Genomic DNA, 26651 nt, shown 5'->3' on the forward strand with positions numbered 1-26651 from the left:
AAAACACAAAGTGCTGGAGTAACCCAGCAGGTCACGCAGCATCTGTGGAGGAATGTTGGGGGTTGTGATCCTTCTTCAGACGGATAGTGGTAGGGGGAAGATAGCCGGAAAAGAAGTGGGAGTGGGGCAAAGCTTGGCAAGTGATAGGTGGATAGATTCAAAATGCTGTAGTAACTCAGCGGGACAGGCAACATAATAATAAGTGTTCAAGAAGGAACTGCAGATGCTGGAAGATCGAAGGTACACAAAAATGCTGGAGAAATTCAGCGGGTGCAGCAGCATCTATGGAGCGAAGGAAATAGGCGACGTTTCGGGCCGAAACCCTTCTTCAGACTGATGGGGGGTGGGGGGGAGAAGGAAGGAAAAAGGGAGGAGGAGGAGCCCGAGGGCGGGGGGATGGGAGGAGACAGCTCGAGGGTTAAGGAAGGGGAGGAGACAGCAAGGGCTAGCAAAACTGGGAGAATTCAACGTTCATGCCATCCGGACGCAATCAACCCAGGCGGAATATGAGGTGCTGTTCCTCCAATTTCCGGTGTTGCTCACTCTGGCAATGGAGGAGACCCAGGACAGAGAGGTCGGATTGGGAATGGGAGGGGGATTGAAGTGCTGAGCCACCGGGAGTTCAGGTAGGTTATTGCGGAATGAGCGGAGGTGTTCGGCGAAACGATCGCCCAACCTCCGCTTAGTCTCCCCGATGTAAATCAGCTGACATCTAGAGCAGCGGATGCAGTAGATGAGGTTGAAGGAGATACAGGTGAACCTTTGTCGCACCTGGAACGACTGCTTGGGTCCTTGAATGGAGTCGAGGTGGGAGGTGAAGGGACAGGTGTTGCATTTCTTGCGGTTGCAACGGAAAGTGCCCGGGGAGTGGGTGGTACGGGAGGGAAGGGAAGAATTGACAAGGGAGTTGCGGAGGGAGCGGTCTTTGCGGAAGGCAGACATAGGGGGAGATGGGAAGATGTGGCGAGTGGTGGGGTCACGTTGGAGGTGGCGGATATGGCGGAGGATTATTTGTTGTATTTGCCGGCTGGTGGGGTGAAAGGTGAGGACTAGGGGGACTCTGCCTTTGTTGCGAGTGCAGGGATGGGGAGAGAGAGCAGTGTTGCGGGGTTTGGATGAGACCCTGGTGCGAGCCTCATCTATGGTGGCGGAGGGGAATCCCCGTTCCCTGAAGAACGAGGACATTTCCGATGCCCTGGTGTGGAACGTCTCATCCTGGGAGCAGATGCGGCGTAGGCGGAGGAATTGGGAGTAGGGGATGGAGTCTTTACAGGGGGCAGGGTGGAAAGACATGTAGTCCAGATAGCCATGTGAGTCAGTTGGTTTGTAGTGTATGTCGGTCAGAAGTCTGTCCCCTGCGATGGAGATGGTGAGGTCAAGGAATGGTAGGGAAGTGTCGGAAATGGTCCAGGTGTATTGGAGTGCCGGATGGAAGTTGGTGGTGAAGTGGATGAAGTCAGTCAGTTGTGTGTGGGTGCAGGAGGTGGCCCCAAAGCAGTCGTCAATGTAATGGAGGTAGAGGTCGGGGATGGGGCCCTGGTACGTATTGAACAAGGATTGTTCAACGTACCCGACAAAGGCAGGCGTAGCTAGGGCCCATGCGTGTGCCCATAGCTACGCCTTGTGTTTGGAGGAAATGGGAGGAGTCAAACGTAAAGTTGTTGAGGGTGAGGACCAACTCCGCTAGGCGGAGGAGGGTGTCAGTGGCTGGGTATAGGTTGCGCCTCTGGTCGAGGAACAACCGGAGGGCTTTGAGGCCATCCTGGTGGGGGATGGAGGTGTAGAGTGACTAGACATCCATGGTGAAGATGAGGGGTTGAGGGCCTAGAGAGTGGAATGCGCGGAGGCATTCACTCCGCAAAAACCCAGATTGGGTTATCAAACCAGCCGACAAGGGAGGTGCCGTGGTAGTCTGGCGCGTCGATCTCTACAAAGCTGAGGCCACGCGCCAACTCTCGGATACCTACTCCTACTTACCCTTGGACCATGACCCCACTGACGAGCACCAGGCCACCATATCTAGCACCATCACCGACTTCATCAATTCCCACGCCCTGCCCGACCAAGCTTCCAACCTCATCGTTCCCCAGCCCCGCACGGCCCGTTTTTACCTTCTCCCCAAAATCCACAAACCCGGCTCTCCCGGCACCCATTGTCTCTGCGTGTTCGTGCCCCACCGAACTCATCTCCACATACCTTGACTCCATCCTATCCCCCTTGGTCAAATCCCTTCCCACCTATGTTCTAGACACCTCAGACACTCTCCGCCGCCTCCGCGCATTCCACTCTCTAGGCCCTCACCCCCTCATCTTCACCATGGATGTCCAGTCACTCTACACCTCCATCCCCCACCAGGATGGCCTCAAAGCCCTCCGGTTCTTCCTCGACCAGAGGCGCAACCTATACCCAGCCACTGACACCCTCCTCCGCCTAGCGGAGTTGGTCCTCACCCTCAACAACTTTACGTTTGACTCCTCCCATTTCCTCCAAACACAAGGCGTAGCTATGGGCACACGCATGGGCCCCAGCTACGCCTGCCTCTTTGTCGGGTACGTTGAACAATCCTTGTTCAATACGTACCAGGGCCCCATCCCCGACCTCTACCTCCGTTACATTGATGACTGCTTTGGGGCCACCTCCTGCACCCACACACAACTGACTGACTTCATCCACTTCACCACCAACTTCCATTCGGCACTCCAATACACCTGGACCATTTCCGACACTTCCCTACCATTCCTTGACCTCACCATCTCCATCGCAGGGGACAGACTTCTGACCGACATACACTACAAACCAACTGACTCACATGGCTATCTGGACTACACGTCTTCCCACCCTTTCCCCCTGTAAAGACTCCATCCCCTACTTCCAATTCCTCTGCCTACGCCGCATCTGCTCCCAGGATGAGACGTTCCACACCAGGGCATCGGAAATGTCCTCGTTCTTCAGGGAACGGGGATTCCCCTCCGCCACTATAGATGAGGCTCGCACCAGGGTCTCATCCATACCCCGCAACACTGCTCTCTCTCCCCATCCCCGCACTCGCAACAAAGGCAGAGTCCCCCTAGTCCTCACCTTTCACCCCACCAGCCGGCAAATACAACAAATAATCCTCCGCCATTTCCGCCACCTCCAACGTGACCCCACCACTCGCCACATCTTCCCATCTCCCCCTATGTCTGCCTTCCGCAAAGACCGCTCCCTCCGCAACTCCCTTGTCAATTCTTCCCTTCCCTGCCGTACCACCCACTCCCCGGGCACTTTCCGTTGCAACCGCAAGAAATGCAACACCTGTCCCTTCACCTCCCCCCTCGACTCCATTCAAGGACCCAAGCAGTCGTTCCAGGTGCGACAAAGGTTCACCTGTATCTCCTCCAACCTCATCTACTGCACCACCGGAAATTGGAGGAACAGCACCTCATATTCCGCCTGGGTTGCTTGCGTCCGGATGGCATGAACGTTGAATTCTCCCAGTTTTGCTAGCCCTTGCTGTCTCCTCCCCTTCCTTAACCCTCGAGCTGTCTCCTCCCATCCCCCCGCCCTCGGGCTCCTCCTCCTCCCTTTTTCCTTCCTTCTCCCCCCCACCCCCCATCAGTCTGAAGAAGGGTTTCGGTCCGAAACGTCGCCTATTTCCTTCGCTCCATAGATGCTGCTGCACCCGCTGAGTTTCTCCAGCATTTTTGTGTACCAGCATAATAATAATATATTTTATTGTCATTGCACAGAGGTACAATGAGATTTGGTATGCATCTCTGGCGAGAAGGAATTTGTGACGTTTTGGGTCGAGACCCTTCGTTGTCTGAAGAAGGGTCTCGACCCGAAATGTCACCCATTCCTTCTCCTCAGAGATGCTGCCTGTCCCGCTGAGTTACTTCAGCATTTTGTGTCTAGCTTCGGTTTAAACCAGCATCTACAGTTCCTTCCTACACAAGTGATAGGTGGATACCAGTGCCATATGGGTGGAGTAAGTGTTAGGTCAACTTTGTTTGTTCCTTGAGATAAGTGCTAGGTCAACTTTGTTCCTTGAAATTTAGCATATCAATGTAATTAAATTTAAAACTAAAATTGTATAACTAAGCAAAAAGAAATAAAGCCATGTAGAATTTTTATGATTACTAAATGGCAGTAATTGGCTGCTTCATCTCTTATGCAATACTTACATTTGGAAACAGATTAAACAGATATGGCTTGCTTGGTCGGTAAAAATGGTCATGTGCCGAGAAAATTGAATGTTTAGTGCATTTAAGCACATTTACTGATGTACAATGTAAAACCCTCAATAATGTAATAGTCAATAGGAAGGTATTTTGGCAGGGAAGGAAATAATCCCATCAAAGCATAATTGTAATAAGCAATCAGAACTCAATGCAGCTTCCGAACAAATCAATATTCAATGAACAACATTCTCAAAATTCATCTCTAATTTCAATTAATATTAAATTCTTGTGACTATTCAATTGTAAACCATTGTATGTTGTAAAACATGTATGTAAAATGTTACACAACAATCTATAACTTTTATTATTATGAAACAGTCTGACGGAAACCATTTTAATAAAGAATAGCAAAATAATATATTGTTAGATTAACAGGAATGAGAAGGGGTTAATTTGTTTCATTTCTGGTGCCAAACCTAAATATATTCAGATCTATTCTGCAGATTAAGATAATCATTTTTTCAATTAAATGTAAACCTCTCTCAAGAGGACATTTGGTTGAAGACTAGAAGTTTTCATTATTGACATTTACGTCTATTTATTTAACCTTTAGCAACCTGTTCAAACATGTATTTAATATTAGTGAAATTCATTGCACTATAGCAGGTATGGAAATTCTAGGCTGTTATCAATATCAAATGCAAATAAATATTTCTGAATAAATAGCTGTTGTTACAATTATTAAGGAAAGCAAATGTGAATTATGTGAAGTTCATGCAATTGGTTGGAGAGGATGCATATGTGTGGATTAGAGGACATGATAATATTATTCAGCATCAGAAACTTCCAGCAGCTATTTGTTAGGGTGGGACTTCCTAAAGCACAAAATTACAATGGAATTGAGAACATGGGACTAGCGATCTTGTACAGATGTAGTATTTTTCGCTTCATTTGCAGAGGTGGATGGAAGAAGCATAGTAGAGGTTTTGGGAATTATTTAAAAGGCAGAAGGCATTAATTTGTTTAAAGGTGCTTAATTAGAAACAGTTGAAACAGGCATATAAATTGCAAAGTGTGATCTAATGATGGCGATATTGTGTTGCCTCTATACGAGTCCTGGGTATACAAAGTCCAATTGTGCTGTTCATTGGCTGAGAACCCTGCAGGATACTGGCATGTCTTCAGTGATTAGCATTACTTACAATTAACCAACATCATTTAAATGGTGTGTGCTGTTTAAAGTGGAGGTGCATTACAGCCACACCATTCTAGTTAATGTTCTAGAACGTATTCTGGTTGAGGAAACTCTGAAGAACTGTACCACACAAACCTAGTGGATTTTTATTGCATCATCCTATGATATTGATGCAATGTTATACGGATGCCCTATAATTGTAGGGGGACAGCAGAGCTCTATGCCACGCACAAGCTGGATAGTTATGACTATAAATGCCAGAAGCCAAGTCCTGAGAACTAGAATCCAGGCCTGCATATAGTCAATACATTTGGTTATTTAAAATGGTTACATAGAATATAGAATAGTACAGCACAGGAGCAGGCCCATTGGCCCACAATGGCTTTGCCAAGTTAAAATAATTTCCTCTGCCTCTGCGCATTTAAAAGTGGCACAGTGGTGCAGCTGGTAGAGCTGCAGCCTCACAGCGCCACAGACCCAGGTTCGATCCTAACCTTGGTGTGGAGTTTGCATGTTTCCTCTGGGTGCTCTGGTTTCCAGCCACATCTCACAGATGTGGTAGGCTTATAGGTTAATTGGCCTTTTGTAAATTGCACCTAGTGTGTACAGAGTGGATGAGAAAATGAGATAACATGGAACTAGAGTGAACAGGTAGAAACAAAGAACTGCCCCTGCTGGTTTATGGGCAGCACAGTAGCACAGCAATAGTTACTGCCTTACAGCGCCAGACACCCAGGTTTGATCCTGAATATAGGTGGTGCCTGTACAGAGTTTTTAAGTACTCCCTGTGACCTTGTGGGTTTTTCCTGGGTGCCCTGGTTTCCTCCTACTCTCCAAAGATGTACAGATTTATTGGTTAAAAATTGTAAATTGTCCCTAGTGTTTAGGATAGTGTTAGTGTATGGGGATCTAGGTCGATGTGGATGCGAACTAAACTAAACTAAATGTGATCTATATGGTTCCATCCCTGCATGCCCATGTTGCTATCTTAAAGTCTCTTAAATGCCACTATGGTATTTGCTTCCACCTCCAGGCCAGATAGCACATTCCAGACATTGATCCACACACCCGCTAGGCGGGCGGTGACGTCCAGGCTTTCACTCTCTACTGGATTCGGAAGTAGTCCAGGAACAGTGCAACCAACTGCTCATTAAAAGAGCTCAACTCACTGCCATCCTTGCAATCTGTCAACATCATTGAGTCCATATTTCTCCAATAATCTTGAATCCTGGTTCAATTTCATTTGCATAACTTTTTAAAAGGTACGATTAATGATAGACATATGACTCTCCTTCTATTGGCTACTACCGTACTATTGTGAACCAATACATTTAATGCAATTTCTGAATCTGCAAGGGGACTTAAAATATTTTTTGTTCAGAATTATGCATTAAACATTTACTACTAAATATCCATCTCTTTATGTTATACTATGCTTGTAATACATGGTGCAAACATTTTAATAATCTCCACTTACCACCAGTACATTGGCTTTCAACTTTGCATTTTGTTCTTCACTTTCTCTTTCCAACTGTCTTACTTGATCCTTCATTTTCTGAAAGTGCCTGTGTAACTCCTGTAGTTTAGTCTGTTCTAATTTTAATTTTTCATAAATTTGGTTGCGCTCCTCCTCCCTCAGTTGAATCTAATTGAAGACAAAATATGAAGTGAGTAAACCTAGTTCACATAAAAATTCTGGGTCATTTTTAACTCCCTGTCTTATACTTAAGAAGGATGGTGGAAAAAAAATATTGGAGCACATGGACTTAACCATTCCTTCTATGTCTACCCAGTACGACTGCGTTCAACATTGTAGGCCTCCATGGCACACACCTAAAGTTGGCCAGGCCCTCTTTTAATAAGCACACCTGTCTCTAACTGGTTATCATCATGTGCTAGTGGCAGCTGATTGAAGCTGCTGAGAATCCAAGGCTAATTACAGCCCACGTACAGATTTAAATCTCACAAATATCATGTTTGGTCTGAAAGAAATGTACCATACTGTATTCTGTGAATATCAGTAAATATCATGTCATGATTATATATACAATATAATCCATATATACAATTTTATTCACACAAAGGTTGAATGGAGGAGATTGCAAACTTTTGAGATGTTGTTTGCTTACCTGGTCATGTAACATTTTGATTTGTTCTCTGCTGCTATTGATTTCTACCTCCTTCTTGTAGATTGATTGCTGGTGCATTTGTCCTTCCTTGACTGCATTTTCATGACCCTGTTTACTCTGGACATTCTCAGCTTTGAGTTTTTCAATCTGTATCCTGTGCACATTAATGAAAATAAATTAAGAACTCTGGTTGCTATCAAAATTAGGTTTCATCCATTAAAAAAAAAATCTCTAGCATGCATTCCAACGGTCAAATGCAACATTCTCAAGTAACAATGTGCAAATAGCTTATAATATACTTTATAAATCATTATTAATACATTATCAACAGCTCAGACTATCAAATCCTTCCAACGGAGGTTCATTCCATTTGATATTGCCAAAGGCATTGGATATAACAAACAGTATTCCAGAGGATTGTGTTCTAAAATTAGCCGTGCTTCTAGACAAACGATCCCAAGACAGTTGCAATTATTCAACAATGTCGAAAATTCCCCAAGTTTGACAAACGCTGGAGAAATACAATCTTGATATTTACTATCCAATCCGACTACTCTCAATCATCAGTAATGTGAGGGAAAATTTTGACACTTTATCAACAATTCCTCCACCATAAATAAACATCTTAAAATGTTGAGTAGAAACTGAAGAGCAAGTCAGAGTTCCAATATCCTGAAGTATGTGACTTAACTATCTATGACACAAATCAGGAGCGTGACTTGCCTGGATTTGCCCTCATTTGCCTGGGTGAATGCAACTCCTACAACAGTCAAGATGCTTAATACCCTGCTTAACTGGTAACCCGTTAACCAACCTAAACATTAATTCCCTGTACCATCGGTGCATAGGCACAGCAGTATGTACCATTCACAAAATGTACTACTTACGCAGGCTAATTCAATGGCACTTGTCAATGGGACCATTTACCAAGAAATACACGTGTTACAGGCATAAGGCAACACCACCATCTCTATGTTTCTTACAGAGCCACACTCCTCGTCTTGGAAATATAATGTTGTTCTTTAATTATTCCCGTACCTAAATCTTGGAACTATTATCAGGTATCTTTATGAGAAGGCCTGCACCAGATCTTGAAGGTTGCCCACCAAGCTGTTCCCAAGAACAATTAGAGAAAGAGCCTTTGACTCTCAGATCTCAACAAATACATAAACATGTGTAATTACATTGAGCCGATCAACGCCACTCCCAATCAGGAACACACTTCACTGCTCGTTACTCTAGCTGCACATCCACACTGAGCGACCGATTTTAGAGCTTACAGGTATGCTTTTTGGGAAACTGATTGAACCATATGCAATGTCTTTTGACACACTGCTGTATAAATAATGCAATTATTTGAGAAGTTATTGCCTTCAATAAAGTACGTTCTGTTGATAGCTCAACAGTTACTTTCCTTTGCAAGCAGCAATATTAAACAGCCCAGCAATATTAAACAGCCCAGCCACGACACCAGCATCGAGTTGGAGATCTGGCTGCTTGAGGGACGAGCAGGACAGTGGTGAAGAACAAAGAGGCACAGAGCATTAATAATGGAATGGATTCAGAAGATAAGTTGGTGAGCTAGAGAAATAAGAGCACAGTTAGCCATCAATCCTGTACATGGAATGAGTGGAAATATTCCTGAAGTTATCTTGTTGGGGGAGAGTTCAGACCAACAAGTTATGCGAGAAGAGGAAATAAATATTGTTGCTATAGGGTCAAAAACATGAGACCTGACAATCTACCAGCATCCCAAATAACAGCCAAGCTCTCATGCAAAGAATAAATATGCAGTCAAATGGTCTGACCTTGAACTAAATTTAAATAACACTGGATTGGGTATAAACACATGTTGCATTAGCATTTGCTTACTTATTTTGGAATATTACCTAAAATTTATTAGAGGACGTGACTGAGGATGTCTTAATTTAGGGTAATTTTAAAAAGTAACCTGTAGAATGTAAGCCTAAAGTTTATCAGGGAGTAAATAAAACTACTTCATTAAATGGTGGAACAAACCAAAATTGCACCATCAGTAATGTGACTAAATAACTAGAGTATCCGAAATCAAAAGGGTGAATGTTATAAGTATTCAGCAAGTCAGGCAACATCTGAGGAGACTTGTGGTCCTGTCCCACTTAGGTGACTTTTTAGGTGACTGCAGGAGACTATGCGGTCGCCACATGTTGGTGGGTGGTTGCCGGGGAGTCGCCGTCATGGTCGTGAGGAGTTCCCGCATTCTGGGAACAAGTCGCAACCTCATTATGGCCGCCGCAAATTTTTCAACGTTGAAAAATTAGCGGCGACCAGAATGAAGCCGCCATGGAGAGTACCGAGAATTCTCATGGTGTAGGTGGGTCGCCAGAAGGCCCTAGTGGGTTGTCAGGAGGTCCAAGGTTCTCGTAGGTTGTAGCCGGTGCTGACCGGTGAATTTCATTGGCTCATTGGGGAAACAAAAAACGTAAGTAGTAGTTTTCAGAACCAAGGATAACCGACCGGTAATGTTAAATGTCCACCGAACTTCACAGCCATGTATCTCTGACTTCTTAGAAGTTGTCTCCACTCCTTCTTCCCCCCTCTTTTAAAGGACTTACCGTACACTGTGCTTTAGCAGTCTTAATTACAGCGGCAACCATCCTGTTCATCACAGTGTGTGTCTCTATCACCTTGGCCTTGCATCGTGTGAATTTCACTCAGACAGCGCTCCCCCCGCTTGCCCTGTCCCCCGCCTGCATGACGGGCTGGTGAAGGAAGTGATGTGTGTGTGTTCCACTCTGACAGTCGCCGTTCTTTCAGGCGATTGCCGGAAACTTTACAGTCGGCGGCAGTTGCCTGAAAAATCGCCTAAGTGGGACAGGCCCATAAGTTTTTCAGGTTGATGAACTTTCATCAGAACCAGACAGTTAAAAACAAACAAAGGGAAATGTCCCTTTATGGGATGGCTGCAGCAGCCAGCACAAAGACCATTTGGAGCTACAAATGGTGGGTTCTGGTTCAAATGGTTCAAGTTCACTTGAACTTGAACTACAGCCATAGAGAAAAATCATGCGTGGGGAGAGAGGCTGGTAGCAATTTGGTCCATTAAATATACCCAATAATATTGTGAGCTTCCGCTGTTTATTTGAATTTTGCCATGAAACTTACATACAAAAAGGGCGGATAAAATTCAGGTTTGCGTCCTGTCTTAAAGATGGAAGTTCTGACCACTAAAGGGATCTTAATAAATAAGAGCTCAGTGTTCATTTAAATTAAAATTAATAAAACATACCTATATGTGCTGATACATTGTCCTGCTGTGCAAAAACATTTTATTTGCTTATTCAAGGGGTTTGAATATGATAAGTTATGCAGAAAGTACACCATCTGTTTTCTAAAGGGTTAGGTCTGTATTTGATACCTCAACTTTGATTTTCCACTGTTTTATCACCTTGTTTTCATGCTGTTTGGGGAATTTTGTAAAAGGAATATACATCAATGTGGATCCACCAAATTCCTATTCTTAGAAACATCTGAAAGCATTTATCACAGAAGGGAGATCAATGGGTGGAAACACAAGCAACATTAAATCAGCTATTTTGAACTGAAATGAGGAGACATTTCTTCACCCAGGGATAGATTTTTGGAATTCTCAGTCTGAGAGTGCTGTGGTAGCTCAGTGATTGAGTATATTGATGACAGAACTTGACAGACTTTTAGATATTAAGGAGTCACAAATTATGGGATTAGTGCAAGAAATTACTGAAGTGAAATCATCATCTTTTGACCAGGAACAATGGGATGAATGGCTTTCTCCAGCTGTTTCTTACATTTACATCTAAGATATAAATTCTAATATATTTTCAGTGATCTAATTTCATGTTCGAGTTTGAAGCTCACCAATTTACAGACTTGACAAACAATAGTTGCTCTGTGAGGTTAAATATATGTGGACAGAACAGGTAGGTGATAGGGAAAATACAAGGCTACATTGTTAGTTTGCTTTTTTTTCCTTCTTTAAATTACACGTTGATTAGTCTATGATTAGAGTTGCCCTCTAGACTTGTATATGTCCTTGTAGGAAGCCACGTTATCCCTGTCCCTTCCATCCATCTTCAATTAACACTGCATATTAACTCCGTCAAAGTACCTGTCTCCTGAGTCACATCAGAACAGGGTCAACTTTGCTCATAGCAGCATCCTAAAGTTAGCAGGTTGTTCTGGTGCATTTGTTTTTCACCAGGAGTCAGCCTGAGTACCCAATAATGGCAATGCATAGTCTTTAAAATGTTGTTCTTTTGATGGACGTTGGCCAGTTCTCTCAAAATGTCAATATTGTTGAGTGGAATATCCACTATTTTGTGATGGATTGAGGAACTGTTTCTCTACAGTTTAATACTTCTGCTAAACGGTTTATCCTAAAAAGATTTTAAATGTATTTCAGTCTTACTATGCATCAAGATGAAAATCATTGATTTGAAAGTCTATTGGATAATTCTGTTACAATATAGTGTTTCATGTGTATTCCTAGTGATGTTCAATATCATGGATAAAATTGCCTATCTACAATATTACAAGAGCCATTTTTCATACAGCACGATATTTACTCATTCATTCTGTCAAAGGAAATATTTTTCACTGAGAAAAGTCCCAACAACAACAGACATCACAAACCACTAACTCCTGGAATGGATAATCAATACTGCTGCCTTCCAGTTGCTTTCTCTTCCATCCATGCCACGAGGGCAATATAAATCCTGATCAATACCCTAGCAATTACATTTCCCAGGCTTGTGGCAGAAGATACTTAAGGAATTATTTCATGTTTGACAAATACCCAGTTTATTCTTCTTCCCATCACTTAATTGCTAATCCCAGCTAATGCCTATTGGCATTTCATGTCGTTAACACCTCTGTTCACTGACTGTGCAGACATCCTTTTTCTTAAGTGATGATTGGTAAACATTCCAGCGGAGATGTCAGCTTGCTTTACTGATAATCCACTGATGTGAACACTATTAATTTTATGGTTGAAATATTCCAAATTATTAAAACACTTTAACTAAAGGCATTGAGAGTATATCTATTTACCCTTAATTAAATGGACGACCTAGATCAAAGACAAAGAAAATATTTAAAGCAATAGGTGGAATAAGTGGCTTGTCCTGAATGATATTCATAGTGCAAAATATGGAAGTTCTCATACTTCACTGAGTATTAAATTGCCTACTCCTATCTGGCAGTAAAATAACACATTCTTTTTCAGAGACTTCCAAACCGGGGGCACTGGGAAGTTGACAGGTCGGTGGGTTGAACATATCAGCTAACAGTGCCAATAGGCAGTGCCAACACGATGTTTATAATCTCGACATCAAAGTAAGCAGGTTCCTTGAAATGGATTGGACCTCTCAGTCAGTGTGTCAAATGGCCAGCAAAATCACTTCATTTACCATCACTCACATTCTGCTCGAAGAGCAACTTGCTCTTGCATTATTGCTATAAAGCAAATCTTAAAAGCTGCAGGTGACATTGTACTTGAACCAAAATGGTTTTATTGCATTTCATAATATAAACAACAAAGGTAATTGATTACATTTGAGATTTCTGAAATGCTAGGTCTGTGGTTAAAATACACAGATTTAAAACAAATCAAGTTTATATCAGGAGTAGAATTCACTTAGTTCTTACCTTAGTTCACCCCACCCGCCACACTCTTGTGCCCCCAAGTTGAATTAATATGGTATATTGCACAAGATGTTCATATTTTGAAAACTTAGTAAGCTCTAAAAAGCCATGTGATACGAATCGTGCCAAAAAAATGCATTCCTTCGTCCGTGTGGTGTTGGGAGAGGGAGAGGGGGAGGGTGAGGGAGAGGGTGAGGGAGAGGGAGAGGGGGGAGGGGAGGGGGAAGGGGAGGGGGAGAGGGCCTCAACAAACAAGAATGTTAACTAAAAAGCAATTATCCGAGATGTGTATTCACCCAAAAACATCTCATCTTCTTTCCAAATTGCCCACTTTGGTCACTTCCCATCAAGGCTGTGAGAAGGAAATCAGGAAAATATCGCCACCATGTCTGGAATCCACATTATGCGTAGATCAAAAATAAAATCTAGACCACGTGAGGAATCACCTATATTGTACCTGGGCAAATCCTCATATATTGTACACAAGAAACCATGAGATAAAAACCTGGAGGCTTTGAACAAGATCCCACACAACTAATGCACATACAATTGAGGCTAATGGACAGGCATCCAGCAGACAGGAAATAAAGAGTGGCAGTAAAGAAGCCCATTATCCTCTTCTTTAAAGGCAGGCAGTGAATAATGGGGTTTTGCAAGGTTCAGTGCTGGAATCCCAGCAACTCGTGTAACATCACATGGTTTGTGGGCAACACAAAGCTATGTGGGAGCATGCACAAGAGGATGTGAGAGGCTCAATGTGATTTGGATAGGTTGAGCAAGTTGGGAAAATGTTAAGTGGATATGTTATTATGTGGTTAGATGTAAGGTTATTCACCTTGATAGAGAAAACCAGGAAAGCAGCTTGCTATCCAAAGGGTGATAGAGCAGGAAAGAGGGGATGTGCAATGAGACATTTACACCAGTTGATGAAAGTAAGCATGCAGGAATAGCAGAGTATTAAGAAAGCAAATGAGATGTCCTCCTTCATAGCCAGATAATTTAAATATAGGAGCAGTGATGCCTTATTGCAGTTGTAGAAGGTGAGACCATATGTTGTGTATTGGGTACAGTTTTGTCTCCTTGTCTGAGGAAGTATATTCTTGTTGTGAAAGCAATGAAGTGTAGGTTCATCGTATTGATTCCTTGGATGACAGGATTCCTTCAAAAGTTCCACCAGCTCCAAAAAGATTATCACCAGTCACGTATTCCCCCATGCTACCAGCATTTGAAAAGTTTGCTTCTTTCACTAATCCTCTGTCCGCTCGTAAATCTTCTCAGCCCAATCAACCACTCCCGATAGCTCAGACCCTCCAGTCCTGCCAACATCCTCGTAAAGCTTCTCTGTACCCTTTCCAGCTTGACAACATCGTTCCATGAGCTACAGGGAGCAGTTGAGTAGGCTGGGACTCTATTCATTGGAGCACAGGAGAATGAGGGGTGATCTTATAGAGGTGTATAAAGTCAAGAGAGGAATAGATCGGGTAGATGCACAGAGCCTCTTGCTCAGAGTAGGTGAATCGAGGACCAGAGGATATAGGTTTAAGGTGAGGGGGAAAAGATTTAATAGGAATCTGAGGGGTAACCTTTTCACACAAAGGGTGGTGGGTGTATGGAACAAGCTGCCAGAGAGGTAGTTGAGGCTGGGACTATCCCAACGTTAAAGAAACAGTTAGACAAGTACATGGATAGGAGAGGTTTGGAGGGATATGGATCAAATACAGGCAGGTGGGACGTGTAGCTGGGAAATATTGGCTGGATTGGGCAAGTTGAACCGAAGAGCCTGTTTCCACACTGTATCACTCTGTGACTCTGGCCCCAAACTCACCCCATGTTATGGCAGTTTACCCATGTGATCACAGGAAAATGCAACATCTTCCCACCTCACCCTTCAGAGACCAATATAGCTTCTCCAGGATAAGCAGTGATTTACGTATGGTCTTTCCAATCTAGCATACAACATTGGAGAAACCAAATGGAGATTGATAATCACTTTGCACAGTACCTATATTCAGTCTGCAGGAGGGAGCATGAGTTTCTGTTTGCCAGCTACTTTAATTCATTTCCTACTCCCACTCTGACCTATCTTCTGTGGCTTCCTGTGCTGCTGATACAAGTTGCAACATAAGTTCCAGGAACAACACCTCATATTCTGTCTAGACATCAGACAATAGGCTGGACTCTATTTCAAATTAACCAACTTTAGGTAGCTCACCTCTTTCTTTCTTCATTTAGTTTATAGATATAACGCAGAACCAGGCTCTTCGGCCCACCAAGTCCGCACCGACCAGCAATCCCCGTACACTCGTACTATCCTACACACCAGTGACAATTTACAATAGACAATAGGTGCAGGAGTAGGTCATTCGGTCCTTCGAGCCAGCACCGCCATTCAATGTGATCATGGCTGATCATTCCTGCCTTCTCCCCATATCCCCTGACTCCGCTATCTTTAAGAGCCCTATCTAGCTCTCTCTTGAAAGTATCCAGAGAACCTGCCTCCACCGTCCTCTGAGGCAGAGAATTCCACAGACACAACTCTCTGTGTGAAAAAGTGTTTCCTCATCTCCGTTCTAAATGGCTTACCCCTTATTCTTAAACAGTGGCCCCTGGTTCTGGACTCCCCCAACATCGGGAACATGTTTCCTGCCTCAAGCGTGTCCAAACCCTTAATAATCTTATATGCAGTGATGGAAATGGGGGGGGGGGGGGGGGGGGGGGGAGGTACATCGATCCACATTCCTCATAAAATGTAATTGGGTTTTAACACCGCGTTCCTTTGAATAAAATTCAAGGGAGAATGACCGCGAGCACGGGCTCAGGTAAAGTCACGTTATTTTATTATTCCACGTTATTTTATTTGCCTCTCTGCCTCCATGCCTCCGTGTCCCTCTGCCCTCTCCGCCGCTCTCCCCGCGCTCTCCCCACTCCCCTCTCTCCACTCCCTCCCCGCTCCCCGCGCTCTCCCCGCTCTCCTTCTACTAAGCTCCAGCAAATATCAACCAGTTGTTCCAATCTCTCTTAATACATCAGGAATATTGTTCCAGGTCATTTAAGAAAACGAAAAACAATTAAAAAATCCTTAAGGTCCTGGAAATCTAATAAAAAGAAAATGCTGGAAATAGCTCAGTGGAAAGAGATACAGTTAATGTTTCAGGTCTAGAACCTTTTATTGAGAAAGAGAAAAAACAAGTTTGTTTTCTGTAGCAGAATAGGTGAATGTGGGGAGTGAGGAACAAAGGGAGTAGCTCTTAAAAAGTGAGACTAAACGTGTTACTGTGGCAGCAGGTGCACATTGTCAGCATTATACATTGCACGGCTGTAAAAGACAAATCGAGTCAAAAAGGATACAAAATGCTGGACTAACTCAGCTGGTCAGGCAGCATCTCTGGAGAACATGGATAGGTGACGCTTTGGGTCGAGACCTTTTTTCAGACTGATTGTAGGGGGGGGGGAAAGATGATAGGCAGTGTTGCAAGGATTTGTGTGTTTGACCTGCATTCAGAATCTGGCTATAACATGGGCCTGGTTGCCTGCTTAATTATGGCTCTGATCCAGAGAGCACACAGTATATGCTAGGAAGCACTTTGAGCGGGCCCAGGTGCTTCACTGACTTAAAACTCTTGTAAGGCTCTTGGGTCTTGTAAAACTCTTGTCAGGCTCATTGTCACTCACATTTCATTCTATTTGTGTGACAATGGTTACATGTGGATTTTACATTTTTGGAATAATTCACAAGTAACCTACTTTTTGTAATCTTTAATCCCTATTTGATCTGTGCTGGAATTACCTCGAGCTAATTCACAGGGGGGACATTTCTTCCTGAGTTTAAAAAAAGCTCCTATTTGTTGTGTAAATGGGTGTCATAAAGTCTTACCTCTTATTCAGTTTTATAACTAGCTAGCTACACCTTGCAATCTAAATCTTCCCGACCCTGACTACTGCCTCTCCTAACATGTCCTTTAAATTACCTTCACTATGTTGGCCTCATTTCCCATCATGCTTTTTCAGCGTGTAAGGCTCGGGTTAAAAATATTACATATTTGCTTAATTTTCATAACATTTCCAGAAATTCCTACACCAGGCAGAAATGACCAGTTCTTACACAGAATAAAAGACAGACAGATTTGGGGTAGCAGGGTGGTGCAACAGTAGAGTTGCAGCCTTACAGCGCCAGAGACCCAGGTTTGATCCTGACAACGGGTGCTGTAGGGAGTTTGTACAATCTCCCCGTGTACGCATGGGTTTTCCCCGGGTGCTCTTCTTTCCTCTCACATCCCAAAGACATACAGGTTTATAGATTAATTGGCTTTGGTAAAGATTGTTATGAGAATGCAGGGTGACTTAGACAGGTTGGGTGAGTGGGCAGATGCATTTTAATGTGGATAAATGTGAGGTTATCAACTTTGGTAACAAAAACAGGAGGACAGATTATTATCTAAATGGTGTCAAGGGAAAAGGGGAAGTGCAATGGGATCTGGGGGTCCTTGTTCAGCAGTCAATGAAAGTAAGAATGCAGGTACAGCAGGCAGTGAAGAAAGCGAATGGCATGTTGGCCTTCATAACAAGAGGAGTTGAGTATAGGAGCAAAGAGATCCTTCTGCAGTTGTGCAGGGCCCTAGTGAGACCACACCTGGAGTATTGTGTGCAGTTTTGGTTCCCTAATTTGAGGAAGGACATTCTTGCTATTGAGGGAGTGCAGCGTAGGTTTACAAGGTTAATTCCCGGGATGGCGGGAGTGTCTTATGCTGGGAGAATAGAGCAGCTGGGCTTGTATACTCTGGTGTTTAGAAGGATGAGAGGGTATCTTATTGAAACATAAGCAGTGATGGAAATGGGTTTTAGGAACTAGGGGTACTCTAAGGTCCGTGAGGCTGAGGTTGGGAAGGAGGGGGGGATTTTTTATGTGCGGCCATACCCATGTAAGAGTACAAGAATGCATAACTTGTTTATTGTGTATTTATAATATAGTTTATTGTGTATTATATGCCATAGCTGCTTTCTTGCATCTCTCTCTCAGACAGATGAAAGCAATGATCATAGTGGAATAGATGACATTTCAGGTCGAGACCCTTCATCAGACAGTCAGGGGAAAGGGAAACAGGAGATATAGGCATATCTTCCATTCATTTGACCTTAGTACCGTCTATATCTCTTGTTCCTCTTTTCCTTGACAGTCTGAAGAAGTCTCGACCCAAAATGTCATCTATTCCACCCGTATGATCGTTGCTTTCGTCCATCTGTCCGCTCGTTCGCTCGCCCTTGGATTAAGTAGCGCAGGATAAAGCTGTGAATTCACGCCATTCCCCTTCCATTCCCAATCTGACCTTTCTGTCCTGGGCCTCCTCCATTGTCAGAGTGAGGCCCAGCGCAAATTTGAGGAACAGCACCTCATATTTCGCTTGGGTAGCTTACACCCCAGCGGTATTGACTTCTCTAACTTAAAATAGCTCTTGCTTTCCCTCTCTCTCCATCCCTCCCATACCCAGTTCTCCCACCAGTCTTACTGTCTCCGACTGCAATCTATCTCTGACCCACTCATCCTTGACATCAGTTTGAAAAAGGGTCTCGACCCGAAACGTCACCCATTCCTTCTCTCCAGAGATGCTGCCTGTTCCGTTGAGTTATTCCAGCATTTTACATAGATACATAGAAAATAGGTGCAGGAGTAGGCCATTCGGCCCTTCAAGCCATTCAATGTGATCATGGCTGATCATCCACAATCAGTACCCCATTCCTGCCTTCTCCCCATATCCCTTGATTCCACTAGCCCGAAGAGCTCTATCTAACTCTCTTCTGACCGGAAAGCACTGCAGAGGGTGGTGAAAACTGCCCAACACATCACCGGTTCCTCACTCCCCTCCATTGAGTCTGTCTAGAGCAAGCGATGTCTGCGAAGGGCGCGCAGCATCGTCAAGGACTGCTCTCACCCCAGCCACAGACTGTTTACCCTCCTCCCATCCAGGAGGAACTACAGGTCTTTCCGTTGCCGGACCAGCAGGTTCAGGAACAGCTTCTTCCCTGCGGCTGTTACACAACTTAACTCTGCACCTTGGTGGTTGCCAGTCACCCCCCCCCCAAAAACCAAAAACCACGAGCACATCAATTTCTGATTTCACCTGTAATCTTCCCTCTCTTTTTTGTTGTTAATTGCCTGCTCTTTCAGTGCTTTGAGTTCTGACTGTAGTTTCCGGTTTGCTTGTTCATGTCGTACTGTTTCTGCGATACGATCTCTGAGTTGATCATGGGTGGTTTGAAGGCTGTTCTCCACCAATAAATCTTTCTCCTTTTGGTGTGTCAGCTCTTGTGCTGTGAAGAATAATAGTAACAACCATGAAATGATTCAACAATAATCCTTTATAGATACATTGATGATACAACAGTCTCATCACTGTAAAAATATGTGAAGCCCTTTAGCCCTCATTTGTTATTATTTCATTATCAAACCATCTCTATTATTTTAAGTATGGACGGAATTATTGATAAGAAAATATTAAAATATGCAGGATAGAGGTCATTGTTTGTTGGTCATAAATTGGATTTTAAATATACATCACATACACTGGCACAATTGTAATCACAGTACATTGCTAGTTTGAGCCCTAATTGTAATCTGTTGAATGAATAATGCGTGTAACTGAGAAAGAGACAAGTGATATATTTGTCAAAACTCGACTCATTTTAACATAACGGGCCAGATTTTAAGTTTCTGGACAAGATATCCCACTTCTTAACAGGGTGCAATGTGCAGTTTACACGGCTAAACTCAATATTCAAATTAGTGAAGAACTTGGGGAACCAGTCATTCATTCTGTATAAAAGGATTATGCTTGGTGCATTCATGAACCTTGGTCAATTGATGGGCCCTCTAATTATGACACAGGCCATTGATACCAAAGACTGTTTTGGGTGCTGCGCTGAATCAGGTGCCACATTGAGGTAAAACTGCACTTTGAAATCTGTAAAGGCTTTGTGAGTGGCTGTCTGGAATATGTATGGTAAGTGCCATTTTATGACAGCTCATTACAAAATATTGGCCATTGTACATAGGTAAGATTTTAAATTATTCACAAATAATACTAGCTCAGCTGTGATAGAGACAATTGCAAATTGCTGGGGAGTAACTCAGCGGGACAGGCAGCATCTCTGGAGAAAAGGTATGGGTGACGTTTCGGGTCTCTCTCCAGAGATGCTGCCTGTCCTGCTGAGTTACTCCAGTATTTTGTGTCCATCTTTGGTTTAAACCAGCATCTGCAGTCCCTTCCTATACACAGAGACAATCGAGTATATCGTTGAATAACATCAACACATTATGTTGAGCTCTATTCATTAAAGTTTATTTTATCATTATTTTAATATCTATCATGTTTGCTAATAGTGGAATTTTGCTATAATTCAATCTAGTTACTATGTTTGCCTACATAATAACTGCAATTGTACTTAAAAAGTCTTACATTTATTGTAAACTACTTTATGACATACTAATGACATAAGATGCAATACAAATGCAAATGATTTCGCTACAAAGTGAGTCTAATAATTATGTAACAACCTGCTGGAATTGTTGAATAAATAAAACCGGACAACAAAATAAAATTTCTGTAATGAAAAATGTTGCAAGGTTGGGAAAATGGACAAATAAACACTAGAAAAAGATGCATAGACTGGAATACTATTTCTCGGATGGTTAACTATTCAGTCTTATATTTTTGCATAATAAATTTTGACCTAATTTTGTGGTTTGGACATATTTTAGATAACAAATTAAAGTTTAACATACCTTCAAAAAGAAGCAATTAAAATATAATTTAAACATGCATTTGAAAAAAAAGCTATATTGGGTGCATCTTTTTTATTAAGATAAACTACTTTGGTTCTATATTCACAAGAGAAAAACAGTCAGCACTACAATTTACAACGTTAGTCCAACTAGAAGTATTAAATTCTGTGTGGGTCAGCAGAATTCAGATATCTTTGTCATTGTTATTGTCACTTTTATAAAAATCATCAAGAAGCCCTAAGTAATGTCCATGCAAGTGAACATAATAAATGACCAATAGGAAGTGGCAGATGCTGCTGTTTTACTGTAATAATGAGGTTTTCCTCCATCTTCTTTCCTCTCTAAGGAGGGATTACAACAAGCAGTTTCTGAACTTGTCAGACCCATAAATCTGTGTCGAGTGCATCAAAAAATTTAATCGAAACATTCGTAGAATCTGAAAAATATTCCCCATTTACTTCATTTCCACTCTTCATTCTGGGGGTGGAATGGTAAAACTGAGCCTTTGTTCAGCGAGGGAAATGTGGTCCACAAGGAAAAAATCATTAGGAGAGCAAAATGCCTAATAGGACAGAAATATGCAAAATCTTTTCTAAGATACTAATTTTTCTTGGCAATATCATCTACCTTTAAAATCAGTCTTTGCATACATCAGTTCTCGTATGCATTTAAAAAATAACTATGTGTTTTAGTGGCATAAGCAAATTAGCAAAATTAACATAAGTTAAAAGGAAATGAGCGCTAATATCTTTTCTTCTTACTTCCCCAATGTCTGAAAAGGATTAACCTCTCTCCATGGATAGTTTTAATAAGCTCCAAAATAACATCCTTGTTAGTAGAGCCAGATAGTAAGAAATAACAAGGTTCATCAATTCATTGCCTCAGGCAATGCTACATTTCTAATACGGCAAAGGACAATTCTGATGATAGACAAAAGGCCAAGAGAGGCTGTATCTCTATGACACATAACTGATATATAAGGTTTAAAAACAAGATCATTAAGATTTTCCAGGTCAGTCACAAAAAAACACATAGCTTTGCGATACACAAGGAGTAATCAAAATAATCTTTTTTTTTGCATTGGAGACACTATCTAAATTTTAGGTATACTTTAGTAATTGTTAGCAAAGGATAGTCATATGAATCAACATGAATGAGTGAATGAAACGTGGCAATAAATAAAGGAAGAACAAATATTTAGGACATGTGCATTTGGTGTGTGTGTTTCTCTCGTGTCGCCTGTATACAATTCCAATACGCTGCCAACTGAACAGCAACCAAAAGGAGTGGTGACACTCAAAATAAATTTTAGTTTAGACAGTCTATTATAAGGACATTGAAATATAATACAAAAAATATTTTACATTTTAGCTACAAATACTAGAAATCCATTTTCCATTTAAGTAATGCACTTTGGAAAATAAATAACACCATTTTCTATTTTCTATAACACTAGTTTCAAATCGTTAACGGGTACTTGATCTATTTGTCTGCACTGAATAATTCTCAATATTGCGTTCATTTATATTTTACCAGATTTAACAAAATTAATCATATTTGTTGAATAAAAGACACAACATATTGCATTCAATTACAAATTTATAATGTCGATAGGCAATTGAGTTATGGTTTTCAATAGTATTAACTCTGAGTAGAAATGGCCCCATCATATTTCAGACAGGGATACATCTCTCCTGTTGTTCATTGTTTAATTCCATTCAAAATCACTTTGGTGTCTTGTCCACAGTTTCAATGTCACGATTCAATCATGCAGCAGAGAAGTCTAAAACAATTTTAATGCTGTAGCGCAATTAGCTAATTATGATCAAATATGTTACTTCTACTTCTAGACGCAACAACTTGCAATCATATAGCACTAATTGGAGTAAGGTGTCTAATGGGCCTGCCACACTTTGGCCGTCAGTTACGCGACAGGCCAGTGGCGCGCGAAGATTTAGTGTAGGACGAAGTCCACACTCCCCCACGCCACTCCACATTCCTCCACACCACTCCAAGCGCCCGTCCCGCGCTACCCACACGCTAGCAGGCCCTTTAAGGTCTTCACAAATATTGACATTGAACCAAATAAATAAATATTTAAGCAGATTATGAATAAGCTTGGTCAAAGAACTTTTAAAGTGCATCTTATGGTAGGCAAGTAATGCAGAAAGACAGAACGGCTGAGAGATGACATTCCATTTTGAGTTTCAACAACTGAAGGTTTGCCTGCCACTGGTAGACGCGTAAAATCAGGGAAGCCAGAATTGCAGGACTGCACTAAATTCGGAGTTTTTCAGAGGAGATGAGGCCACGGGGAGACGTGAAAGAAGGATGATAACTTCAAATTCTACGTGCTGCTTAATCAGGAGTTAGTTTAGTTCAGTAAACCCGGAAATGATGGATGAATGAGATTTTGTAGATCTTCTGAACTTGTACAGGTGCACAACCTTTTATCCGAAAGCCTTGGGACCAGACACTTTTCGTAATTCGGAATTTGTCGGCCTTCGGAATGGAAATTTTTTAGCGTAGATTTTAATGGCTGGCTCAGTGGTAGAGTGCTCGGCTCATATCCGCAAGGTCGCGAGTTTGCACCTTGATCCCGGCAGTTCCTCGGTCGCGAGTTTGAGTCTTCAATGTCGTTTTTTCTTGCAGAATAAATGTCTGTATGAAATGCAGTGTGTTGAATGAATTCCTGAATTTGTAAATGTGCCCGCAGCATTGAATCACCTCTCGCACTCATGTCACCCTAGCGGGGCTACATGCCCTTAGGCGGCCAAAGGCGACAGTTTCACACTCTTATATCCGTGTGCAGCAGAGGCGACGTGCGTTTGGCGCCAAACGTGAGCTTTGGTGAGCTTTGGTGTGCAGACGACATCCTGGAAAAAATGTCCGGTTTCTTCCAGGTAGGCGATATACCCTCCCGGGCAATATACCCTCCACTTCTATGTTATGAAGGGGATTTAGTTCCCCTTTCTTCCAGGACCGACCGGAGGTTCCGCTGTCACCTCTGCGGGCCGCCCTCGGTGAACGCTCACTCAACTTTGTCGTGGGATTCCTACTCTCCCGCGCAATATACCCTCACCTTCTCTTTTATGAAGGGGATTTAGTTCCCCTTTCTTCAAGGACCGACCGGAGGTTCCGCTGTCACCTCTGCGGGCCGCCCTCGGTGAACGTCCTGTCTCCCTGTCCCTGGGATAGTAGGGGGCGATCAAACAGCACAATACCCCCCTCCCCCTCCAACTCCAGAGGAATCCGCTCCCCGATGGGCCGCTACGGCGACAAGTGGCAGTTCGCCCACAGCCCGAGCTGCGCGACCCCAAGAACAAGACGTACCTTGCACACCATCAGCTTCTGACCATGCGGGGAGCGTGTTCCTCTGGAGTTGGAGCGGGGCTGGGCTGGAGTTGCTGATCTGGGATCTCCGTGCTTGCAGTGGGCCTGGGGGTTGGTGTCCCGATGAGCGGGCACAGCTCGGGCTGTGGGCGAACTGCCACTTGTCGCCGTAGCGGCCCATCGGGGAGCGGCTTCTGGTGGTCCTGATGTCTCCGGCCAGTTTGCAGTTTTCCTCTGGAGTTGGAACGGGGCTGGGCTGCTGCTGGCTGTGGGTCTCTGGGATCTCCGTGCTTGCAGTGGGCCTGGGGGTCGGTGTCCCGTTGGTCCTGACGTCTCCAGTGACTGGCATCGCCGACGTGAAGACAGTGCAAAGCCCCCGCGCCGGTGCAATGGGCGGGGAGCTGGAGAGGGGAGGGAAGGGGTCACACACATGGCCGGGAAGCAGAGGGGTGTAGGTGGGGTGAATTTGAAGGGAGCGACAATCTGCTGCTGCCTGCCCGCTGAGTTAAAAAGTTCCCACGCAAGACGTGTATCGTGAGTCTACCGTGGGAACTTTTTAACTCAGCGGGCAGGCAGCAGCATATTGTCAATTATTAACCCTCCCGCGCAATATACCCTCACCTTCTCTTTTATGAATGGGGATTTAGTTCCCCTTTCTTCGAGGACCGACCGGAGGTTCCGATGTCACCTCTGCGGGCCGCCCTCGGTGAACGTTTTCAAGGACCTTTCTTCAAGGACCGAAAAAATGTCCGCTATTCGGAGGTTTTCGTTATTTGGATCTTCGGATAAAAGGTTGTGCACCTGTATATTAAGGGGGGAATTTTATTAAACCCAGATTTTATTAAAGGGTATTTTTATACATTTTGGTTTCACCATGTAGAAATTACAGCAGTGTTTATACATTGTCCCCCCATTTCAGGGCACCATAATGTTTGGGACACATGGCTTCACAGGTGTTTGTAATTGCTCAGGTGTGTTTAAATGCCTCCTGAATGCAGGTATATGAGAGCTCTCAGCACCTAGTCTTTCCTCCAGTCTTTCCACCACCTTTGGAAACTTTTAATGCTATTTATCAACATGAGGACCAAAGTTGTGCCAATGAAAGTCAAATAAGCCATTATGAGACTGAGAAACAAGAATAAAACTATTAGAGACATCAGTCAAAACTTAGGCTTACCAAAATCAACTGTTTGGAACATCATTTAGAAGAAAGAGAGCACTGGTGAACTTACTAATCGCAAAGGGACTGGCAGGCCAAGGAAGACCTCCACAGCTGATAACAGAAACATTTTCTCTTTAATAAACGCCTGACGCCTGAACGACAGATCAGAAACACTCTTCAGGTGTGGATTTGTCAATGACCACTGTCCGCAGAAGACTTCATGAACGGAAATACAGAGGCTACACTGCAAGATGCAAACCACTGGTTAGCTGCAAAAATAGGATGGCCAGGTTACAGTTTGCCAAGAAGTACTTAAAAGAGCAACCATAGTTCTGGAAAGAGGTCTTGTGGGCAGATGAGGGAAAGATTAACTTATATTAGAGTGATGGCAAGAGCAAAGTATGGAGAAGGGAAGGAACTGCCCAAGATCCAAAGCATATCACCTCATCTGTGAAACACGGTGGTGGGGGTGTTATTGCCTGGGCATGTATGGCTGCTGAAGGTACTGGCTCACTTATCTTCATTGATGATACAACTACTGATGGTAGTAGCGTAATGAATTCTGAAGTTTATAGACACATCCTATCTGCTCAAGTTCAAATAAATGCCTCAAAACTCATTGGCCAGCGGTTCATTCCACAGCAAGACAATGATCGCAAACATACTGCTAAAGCAACAAAGGAGTTTTTCAAAGCTAAAAAATGGTCAATTCTTGAGTGACCAATTCAATCACTCGATCTGAATCCAATTTTATATGCTGAAGAGAAAACTGAATGGGACTAGCCCCCAAAACAAGCATAAGCTAAAGATGGCTGCAATACAGGCCTGGCAGAGCATCACCAGAGAAGACATCCAAGCAACTGGTGATGTCCATGAATCGCAGACTTCAAGCAGTCATTGCATGCAAAGGATATGGAACAAAATACTAAACATAACTACTTTCATTTACATGACATTGCTGTGTGCCAAACATTATGGTGCCCTGAAACGGTGGGGGGAGGAGTCCCCTTCAGTTTTCTCTTCAGCATATAAAAGGCATGCTCAATTGCTGTAATTTCTATATGGTGAAACCAACATGTATATAAATACCCATTCTTGGTAATGACAATGTGCACTTTAACCACATGTGATCTTTTCTATTACAATTCTCAAATTGTGGAGGCAAATAATTTGTCCCAAAAATTATGGAGGGCACTGTATGTGCAGAGCCACAGCAGATGGGTGAGGTTCTCAA

The 26651-nt window shown here is 43.1% G+C and overlaps 1 protein-coding gene across 3 annotated transcripts in view; it reads right to left on the minus strand.

Annotated features, from left to right (window-relative positions):
- Positions 1 to 26651, minus strand: part of pmfbp1 (polyamine modulated factor 1 binding protein 1) — a 578164-nt gene that overhangs the window by 74451 nt on the left and 477062 nt on the right. For all 3 annotated transcript variants that reach the window (XM_033035745.1, XM_033035744.1, XM_033035743.1), the window contains 3 exons: positions 19262 to 19451; positions 7485 to 7638; positions 6833 to 7000 (listed from right to left, as the gene is read on the minus strand). In XM_033035745.1, coding sequence (XP_032891636.1) covers positions 6833 to 7000; positions 7485 to 7638; positions 19262 to 19451 — 512 coding nt within the window. The remainder of the gene's footprint in view (positions 1 to 6832; positions 7001 to 7484; positions 7639 to 19261; positions 19452 to 26651) is intronic.

The sequence above is a fragment of the Amblyraja radiata genome, chromosome 17 (genome assembly GCF_010909765.2).
Source record: "Amblyraja radiata isolate CabotCenter1 chromosome 17, sAmbRad1.1.pri, whole genome shotgun sequence".
NCBI lineage: Eukaryota > Metazoa > Chordata > Chondrichthyes > Rajiformes > Rajidae > Amblyraja > Amblyraja radiata.